Below are 9,771 nucleotides of genomic sequence, written 5' to 3' on the forward strand. Positions count from 1 at the left end.
AATTTAATTATTTAGTAACTTACATGATCAATGCTATTTAGATTGACAAATTAACGTGGTAGTCCACGTAGCACTGTCACGTTAACCACAATCAAATTTAATTGTTTAATAACCGATGTAGTATGTGTCAGATAAACTGCCACGTCAATTAATAAGAAATTTATAATCAAAAATTTTCCTCTAAAATATATATATATATATATATATATATATATATATATAATAAAAATTTTAGTAATCCTAATTAATAATTACACTCATTAACTCGTGGTATTTTTGCGAGTGATACACATAATAATCTTAATCTCGTGCGTTTAGTAATGAGTAGCGGTGATCCAAACGTGCTCTGAGAATGCGCGCACATGATTACTAGCATGGATTTCGGAGGGGGCACTCCTTGAGAGCAGAGTAATCATGCTAAAACGACGACGTATAGATAGATGCCTTTCCCAAATACATTGTTGGGTGTATTTTTAATTTGAATGTATTTTTGAACGTGATTCACAATAATTAATTACTAATTATAACCTTTTTTTAATTTCATAAAGTTTAAGTTTTTAAGGTAATTAGTGATTTAAAATATTATTAAAGTAAATATCATGAGTTTAAACATTGTCCCCGACTCCTTATTTAGTTAAATATTTTACGTGTGGAGCCTCACTTATTAATTGTAAATTTGAACTCACACGTGAGAGAGGGTGTTAAAAGATAGTTGTAATTTAATAAATATTACGTAAATAAGGAATTTTATTTTTCTCTAAACTGGGTTGGAGGAAATTCTTACAGCCCAGTATTTTAAACTGGCATATATTTTGAGGGTTTAATTATCGCATGCATTTTTAATGAAACACGTGATTTTCATGTAATAGATTGTGCTAAATTAATTTTCTCAAACTCAATTTAGATGAAAACTTTATCATATGAATAATTCAAAAGGCTTGAATTAGATATGCATGTGAGAAAACAAAAATGCATGTATTTTGTAAGTTGCTGTGTTGATGAACTAAAATGCTAAAATTTACTTAGAAATTTATAGCATGATTGAAATATCTTAAGTGTATTACATAATATTTATGAATTATCGGGAGCAACTTGGATGGGATATGCTTGTGAAAAAAAAAAGAAAAAAAAAAAAGAGACTTTTTTAAGACATTAAGAATCACAAAGAAAATAATTGCATGATTGGAATTTCCCAAGTTAATTTGAAATTTTTGGGAGCAATTTGAAGCAACTTGAATTGATATGCATGTAGGGTAATGACGGCGTAATAATACTCTTTACATTTATTTCATATCGGTTATATGGTATATTTTTATTAATTTCTTATATCAGTAACTTAAAACACGTCACGTTAGGCAATGTGAAATGGTTTTAAGTTGTTGCATTAGATGAAATCAAATTTTAAAATTTAAAAGGAATGGGCTTCTCCGATGAGTAGACTTGAGGAAAAAAAAAGGAAGGAAAACTTCACTTATAATCTACGATCTTTCGTCACTTTTAAAATAAGTATTTAAACTTTAAAACGTGTCAATTTAGGGTATCAATCTTTCAATTTTTTTTCAATTTCAATCATTTGTTAAAAATTTCTATTAAATCTTATCAAAATTCTCAAAATGCCCTTATGTTTTGTTTTTTTTTTTTAAAAAAATTATAAAAATTCAAGCATGAATATTTTTGCAAATTTCATTAAATTCTGACAAATACCTAAATCCTTACAATTTTTTTAAGCGGTATTTTGAGAATTTTGACAGGATTTAACGAAAAATTCTAACGGATGGTTGAAATTGAAAAAAATTGAAAGATTGATATCCTAAATTGACAAATTTTAAAGTTTTGGTATCTTATTTTAGAAGTGATGAAAGATCAGAGATTATAAGTGAAATTTTTTATAAAAAAATAAATAATAAAATTAGCATTCTTTTAATCTCATTAAAAATACACAAATTTGAAAATGTTTGCCGCTATATATATATATGCATCCATGGACGGATGGAAGTAGTTAAAGACTAAAATGGTGTGCCTCCTTTCTTGAATTGAGATAATAAAAAATTATTTAATTTTTTTGTCTTGCTCAGACTGCTTTAGTGGTAGTTTTCTATTCACCTGTTTCTTTCTGCTTAAAGAATCAAATATAAAACTTCATTTATTTAAAAAAACAGGATGAAAATAGAATTTTATTTTTGAGGTCCTATAGATGGGGATGAACAATTGCTCTAAGATCCATTAATTCTATAAATATCACATGCAACCATTGGTTTACCATTAGGTCCATTACAAACTGAACATGATCTAAAATATATGGCCAAAAAGAATAAAGCTAAAATTCAAATATTGGATGTATTATTAATATTTTCTTCATTTCTTTTGCAAAATTATAATTTGTAGATTATTTGGGCTTAAAAATTTAAGATTGTTTTTCTGAAAGTAGATCTGCATTCATTATAAAATTAGTAAGTATAACGTTCTACAAGGAAAATACCATTAAAACATAGAGGGAATTTCTCAATAAAAAATCCGTTCCTCACTAAGAATAAGTGCTTCATTTGCAAGGCTGTGGACAGCCCCATTTGCAATTCATCAGATATGAGAAACCCTCCACTGACTGAAACCATTTAATACCGCACGAGCCTCCTCAATAATATAGCCATAATTACTCAAGTTACAATCTTCCTTCCTCAGGGCCTGCATTACTTGGAGAGCATCTTCTTCCAGCTCTATCTTTCGATAGCCCAACTCCCTATAGAATAAAGCTGCCCGCCAAGCTGCAGTGACTTCTGCAATAACATGTGAGTAATATAAACCCTAGAGAGAGAGAGAGATAACCCAAACCCTAATGGAATTTGAATTTTAAATTTGAAACAGAGAAGTTGAAAACTTTTGAAGAAATGAAGCTCAAAATTGAGAGGTTTTATGCTATTCGGATTTCCACTCTTAGCCCACAGATCGAAAGCTCTAGAAGATCAAGAAAAGAGAGAAAAATATGATGATGCCAAGAGCAAGGTAAATGAATTACATCTTTTTACTATAATCCTTTTACAAATTCACATCCCAGTTATATAAGTGCCACGTGGCATAAGGTAGGTAAATAAATTAACAAAATTTGATTAGATAATGTATGGATTGTTACGTTAGTTTATAAGATAATTATAATAAAAATTTTAATTTTATTAGGAAACTTTGATAAACCTTTTTTTTTTTTTTTTTTTTGAGAAATAGAGAACTTTCATTTATCAAGAAACTTCTGCTTGCTTCACAAGTATAATATGCTAGATAACAGAGAGACAAGCCTCTGTCCAAGCTTTATCTAACAATTGAAAAAGAGCAAATTTTGCCATATAATGAACCACCTTATTGGCATCCCTTTTAACATGTTGAAAGCCAAAAATGAACTAAACAACGAGAGAGAGAATAATCTTAGTATCAAAAATTAGTTGTCCGCAACCACTCCCGCAAGGTCTTGCCTTCTTCGAGTATGAAATTACACTTAGGGAATCACTTTCTAGAATCACGTGTTGAAAGCCTAGGTCACAAACGAACTGAGCAGCAAACCATACAGTCATTGTTTTGGTTATAAGAAGATCGACCGAAATGTTATCTTTTAAAATTGGACTTAAAAAGAAAAAAAAAAAAAATCATTTGTAATTTTTTACACGTCTCAAGCATAAATCCAACACAAAATTAGCCGATTAGAATTATAAATTCCCACCCATTTAATTATTTGAATCGAATTAAAACTGACATATATAATTTTATAATTATACATTGAGTTGACCAAATTCAAACACAAATAGGGTTTGTAAACCCCTGATAAAATGCTCCAGCCCACATAATACCAGAGCAGCCGAGATTTTAACTTCTCATCTCACGAGAAGCAATCAAACCCCTCTGCTAATGCAATCATTAGCAGACTACTAATCACAAAATTTATTCTTCAAAAGGAGGAATCCAAAACTCTCTCTGGCATTTTTGTTATGCAATTCTTTTGCTTTACAAACTCAGCTTTCTTTCTTTCTTTTTTTCATTCTTTTTTTTAGGACTTTTTTCTTGTAGCAAACCTCCCTTTGAATCCAAGTTTCATCCACATCTTGGGTTCGTTCAAATTCAATCTTCCTACACTCATCCACTGATTTGATTTTGTGGGGTAGTCGTCAAATCTTGGATTTAGAGTCCTTAAAATTGCTTCTTTGATTTTTATGTCTCTTTCTTGTAGTTAGCATTTCTTTTCCAGTTTCCAGCTTCACTATACCCAAACCTAAGAATTCCATTTATCATTTAGTAGATTAGAGTATTAATGTCTTGAACTTTGGGTAGTTTTATTCTCTCATAAAAATCCCACATCTCCAACCAAGTGGGTTTTTTTTCTTCTCCTCTTTCTTGTTTCTTGGTTTAGGGGTGGCATTTGATGAGTTCTTCTGGGGTCTTGTTTTCTTGAGGAAAACTAAGGTTAAAATGAGATCATATACTTCATTTCTGCTTCTGTGTCTGACATCTGGGCTTCTTTTTGTGAAATGCGACTCCTTTGGATCATATGAAGGTACGCGCTCTTTTGTATAGTAACTTTGTTTCTCAGATCTTCATTGTTTTGTTAAGATCCGCTTGGTTGCTGAGAAAACGTGGGAAAGATGAGAAACTCAAAGTTGCCAATGTATGTTCTGAACTTCATTTACAAAAGAAACTTAGCTCGATAAGCGCGTGAAACTTTGAAAGTTAGTTTTAAGTTTCAGAGTTTGAGTTCTTTTTTCCCCTTTTCCTACATTTTTCTTGCTTACCAAACGGAGCTTTAGTGTTCTTGAAGTAGTGTGATCTTACTTGTGGTATTCAAAAATCAATGTACAATATGGGTTACTATTTTGGAGTAAGTCTTGGATTTTGTTGTTGATATATTACTAGATTTGCTTAACAAAGAATTAAAGAGACCAAAAATAGTGCATTCATTACTTAATTTCTGCTTCAAATAAATTCTCTTACTGGGAACTCTGGGTTTTGCACAGTTGGAGCCCTTACAACCTTTAAGGAAGCTATATATGAAGACCCACTTCTGGTTTTGTCCACATGGAGTGCCTTAGATCCAGATCCTTGTGACTGGAATGGCGTTTCTTGTACTGAGCAGCGGGACCATGTTATAAAGCTGTAAGATTTCATCTGCCTATATTAGCGCACAGTCGCATAATATTCTTTTCACAATTTAATCCATCTGATGGTAGATATGAACTGTGTTTCTATCTTTAGGCTAATTCGTCCTAACCATTTCATATTGGAAATCTGTTTTGCAGGAACATTTCTGGCTCATCCTTAAAGGGCTTTCTGGCCCAAGAATTGGGGCAACTCACCTTCTTGCAAGAATTGTATGCTTTTGCTTTTCCTTCGTCTCTTTTTCTGACAATATGAGGGCTGAAGCTTAATTTGATGTACTGATGTTTTGTAGGATACTGCATGGGAACAAATTGATTGGCATAATACCTAAAGAACTTGGCATGTTGAAATTCCTCCGGGTTTTGGATTTGGGGATGAATCAACTGACGGGTCCAATTCCTCCAGAGATCGGAGATTTGACTAATCTTGAGACATTGTAAAAGAATTTTGGCCTTTTATTTTGGGTAATTGACTTTAGCGTTAAGCTCTTCTTGCTTCTCTGACTTAATTATCTTTTGTTGTTGCAGAAACCTCGAGTCAAATGGGTTGACTGGTAGGATACCTTCTGAGCTTGGCAATTTGAAAAGTCTCCAGAAAATTTGGTTGGATAGGAATAGGCTTCAAGGATATCTTCCTGTTGCGGGCAATCCAGATTTTTCACCTAACAAGACTGGAAAGTAAGTAGTAGATTCTTGCAGCGTAAATGTTTGATTAAGTTCTGCAGATGATACCCCTTTTAATATGCAGTTTTGGATACGGGTGTGTGGATTTGTGCAAACTTTTGAAAGGTGTGTGAAGATGGTTACAAACAAGTATTAATGTCCCAATTAGATGAATGATAAACTGATCATACAATCATACAATGTATGCATTGTATAATCTGCTTCCTTAAAAATGGTTAAAACTTCAATGTGCACATGTACCATGGATAGCTCATAGTCAGGCAGGATAGCCCCACCAAATCTGTCTATTCAATCATTTCAGTATATGGCAAGTTTCACCTGTTAGACAGGATTGATGGTTAAAAGCGTAAGTTAAGTAGAGAAGAAGTGTACTCAATTCATAGCCATTGGTGTCATGAAAAAGGTTATACCATTCAACTAGATTCTCTTATCATTTTTGTAAATTTAGCCTATTTGTTTCATGGTGAATTAACTTGTATATTGGATGCTGGGATAAAAATAATGTCAAGCGTGTGTAGAAAAGGCTTCTGAGTCCATAATTTTGTAGCCATTATTAGCACAGGGTCAATTAAGCTATTCAAAAAGATTCTTTCTAACATTTCATGTTCATCTTTGGCACTTGATATGGCAAACCGTTCTTGTGGCTTTTGAATGTGAATTTGGAAATTTATATACTATTATGGTGTTCTAATATGGAGAGAAGTCAATTGGGGGTAAACTGTCGGGACCTTCATTTAGATTTGGCATTTAATGAGATAATTTGGAGATATTGAGTTGCTTACAATGAAAGTGTATATATATATATATATCAAGTTAAACATGTTGAAGGTTTTGATTTTATTAAGCGAATATCTTGTATTAATTTCTGCTTCAGGTACGCCTCAAACCCAAACTCAACTGGCTTCTGTCGCTCAACTCGGTTTATGGTTGCAGATTTCTCTTACAACTTCTTGGTTGGGAGCATACCTAAGTGCTTGGAATATCTCCCAAGGTTTCTTTTGCTGAGCCTTTCTCATAGTTGCTTCTTGCTTGGTAAATCTTCCTTTACTTGATATCTTTCATGCAGGTCAAGCTTTCAAGGGAACTGCCTCCAAAACAAAGATCCCGAACAGCGTTCAACGACGCAATGTGGTATGTACAACGAGATTTTCCTTTCGGGATACTATCTAGTGGTGCAAGTATAGATGCACATAAGTTGCAAACAGTAAATGCAAAATGAGGAACTAAACCTCGGAGTTTTAAAATTGATGACGAGTATATTATGCAATTAAAGCTCAGTCTGGGGTTGCAAAAGGGCTTATATAAGTTTCCGCTCCAGAACTGACCTCATTCTTACAGTTACATTTGTAATTTGAAATTCATCCACCTATAATTCAATTGATTTTTCTAATACTATATGTTGCCGTTGGCCATTTAAAATTTATTCCTAATTATGTATGGCTTGTGACCATTAAAAATTCATTTCTAATTACTATCTTTGGTAGTAACAGTAATTCTTTTGTAGGTGCCACCCCACCTGCCAGAAGCCATCCTGGAGCCAACTCGAAGCACCAGCCAGATGAATCTGTATCCAAGCATCAGGGGTCATCAAAACCTACCTGGCTTTTAGCTCTAGAAATAGCGACAGGAACCATGGCGGGTTCAATCTTTCTAGTTGCTATTCTTACTGCTTTTCAGAAGTACAATAGCAAATCTTCTATCATAATCCCCTGGAAGAAATCATCAAGTGGAAAGGACCATGTGACCGTATCCATAGGTTGGGTTCGTTAACTTATATTACCTCTGCCTCAAGCATTCGAAGTTTTAGAAGTGTACTGTTAAAAATATAATGGTTAATTTGACTGGTTTATCTTACAGATTCTGAAATGTTGAAAGATGTAGTAAGATACAGCAGACAAGATCTAGAAGTTGCCTGTGAAGACTTCAGCAATATTATCGGCTCCTCTCCAGACAGTGTGGTCTACAAAGGTATAATGAAAGGTGGGCCTGAAATTGCTTTGATATCCCTCTGCATCAAAGAAGAGCATTGGACAGGCTATCTTGAGCTCTATTTTCAGAGAGAGGTACAAATTACTACGGCAAAACACTGGAGTCTAAATCATTTAATGAAATATACTAATCACAGCATGCAAGAGTTGGCAAATTGAAAACAACCAAGTTCAAGAATCTTTCATTTGTAATGTCATTCAGGTGGTTGATTTGGCAAGATTAAATCACGAGAATACAGGAAAATTACTTGGCTATTGTAGGGAGAGCACTCCATTTACAAGGATGCTGGTTTTTGAATATGCATCAAATGGAACATTGTATGAACACCTGCATTGTAAGTCAATTTTCTTTATTGGGACATTTTTCTACTCCGACCCACTTCACTTGAAAATTAATCTATTACATGCTTCCTCAGATAAAATCTGAGCATTTTTCTTCTATTGCAGATGGAGAAGGATGCCAATTTTCTTGGACTAGGCGTATGAAAATATGTGTTGGCATTGCACGTGGACTCAAGTATCTTCACACAGAACTTGAGCCACCATTTACCATATCAGAGTTGAATTCTGGTGCCATATATCTTACAGAAGATTTTTCCCCCAAGGTATGTTTGAAGCCTTTTTCTTAAAAAAGAAAATCTATTGGAAAAATTAACGAGTACTTACACCCCCTTCTTAGTCTAATAAGACCTATCTCTCTTTTTATCAGAATGAATGTTATTATGGCTGTTTCCCGTATTTTTAGGTAGTGTGGTTTTTTAATACCGGTGAAAATATCATGATAAAGCTTCAAAACCTCATGGAAAATTCTGATTTCTGAGAACATCTTCATTTCAACTGCAGCTGGTTGATTTTGAATGTTGGAAGACAATTCTTGCAAGGTCAGAAAAGAACTCTGGTGCTATTGGCAATCAAGGTGCTATCTGTGTTCTTCCAAATTCTCTAGAGGCACGCAATCTGGATCTCCAAGGCAATGTGTATGCTTTTGGTGTGCTACTACTGGAGATTATGAGTGGGAGACCTCCATATTGTAAGGAGAAAGGGTGCTTGGTAGAATGGGTAAGAAACTTTCTGAAATATGAATGTATGTCAAACTTAATTTGAAAGCTGATCTTAAAGGGTTAGCGAAAAATCTTTATAGTTTATGTAGGACTAATAATTTTTAAACGACCCGCAAATCCAATACGAAATTAGTGGGTTAAGGTTTTGGAGCTGACTTGTTTGATTAAATGGGTCGGGTTATAGTTGGCCTATATAATTTTATATTCATGATTCGACACGACCAGAACCCTACGTGTGACATTTAGGGCTGACAATTTTTTATACAACCTGTGAACCCAACATGAACCAAATATGAAATTAACGGGTTAGAGTTGAAGGATTTGAGATACCCATGCATCAACACAACCCAAACTCAACACGCGAACACAAATTCCCACCCCTAAGTTTATGGAAGTCGATGCACACAAACTCAAAGCTTTTCTCTGATGCAGGCTAAGGACTATCTTGATCTACCAGAAGTTATGTCTTATGTGGTGGATCCAGAGTTGAAACATTTCAAATTTGATGACCTCAAAGTCATATGTGAAGTAGTAAATCTTTGCATCCATTCAGACCCCAGCAAGCGGCCGTCCATGAAGGAAGTGTGTGCCATGTTAGAGAGCAGAATTGACTTATCGATATTGGTCGACTTCAAGGCATCTTCATTGGCTTGGGCTGAGCTTGCACTTTCATCCTAAATGAGTTGAAGCAAACACACTGTAAATCAAGAAGTATACAATTGTAGTACTCTTTTCTTCCTCTTTTTTTTTTTTTTTTTTAATTTTTCCCACTAAGATTTTCTGTTTTCCTTGTAAATGCTTGCTTGCAAGAAAAGTAAAGCTTCATGTCTGACAAACGTCTCTTGTATAGGAATAGGTGACTAGTAAAGTGCTGAGATTAATTGAATCACAATCTTGTTGAGGGAA

The 9,771-nt window shown here is 33.8% G+C and overlaps 1 protein-coding gene across 1 annotated transcript; it reads left to right on the forward strand.

Annotated features, from left to right (window-relative positions):
• The first annotated feature begins 3,959 nt into the window (after positions 1-3,959).
• Positions 3,960-9,771, forward strand: LOC133854427 (probable LRR receptor-like serine/threonine-protein kinase At1g63430). Its single transcript, XM_062290631.1, has 13 exons — positions 3,960-4,534; positions 4,992-5,130; positions 5,274-5,345; positions 5,426-5,569; positions 5,661-5,810; positions 6,691-6,807; positions 6,883-6,947; positions 7,321-7,572; positions 7,674-7,879; positions 8,007-8,139; positions 8,252-8,409; positions 8,648-8,863; positions 9,298-9,771. Exons 1-13 carry the CDS (start codon positions 4,450-4,452, stop codon positions 9,541-9,543), a joined length of 1,983 nt encoding a protein of 660 aa, XP_062146615.1. The 5' UTR covers positions 3,960-4,449; the 3' UTR covers positions 9,544-9,771.

The sequence above is a fragment of the Alnus glutinosa genome, chromosome 13 (assembly GCF_958979055.1).
Source record: "Alnus glutinosa chromosome 13, dhAlnGlut1.1, whole genome shotgun sequence".
Lineage (NCBI taxonomy): Eukaryota > Viridiplantae > Streptophyta > Magnoliopsida > Fagales > Betulaceae > Alnus > Alnus glutinosa.

Coding starts and splice junctions, on each gene's coding strand:
- LOC133854427 (XM_062290631.1), top strand. CDS start 4,450: ATGAGATCATATACTTCATTTCTGCTTCTGTGTCTGACATCTGGGCTT. Junction 5,346..5,425: donor CTCACCTTCTTGCAAGAATT/GTATGCTTTTGC, acceptor GATGTTTTGTAG/GATACTGCATGGGAACAAAT. Junction 8,140..8,251: donor ATTGTATGAACACCTGCATT/GTAAGTCAATTT, acceptor CTTCTATTGCAG/ATGGAGAAGGATGCCAATTT.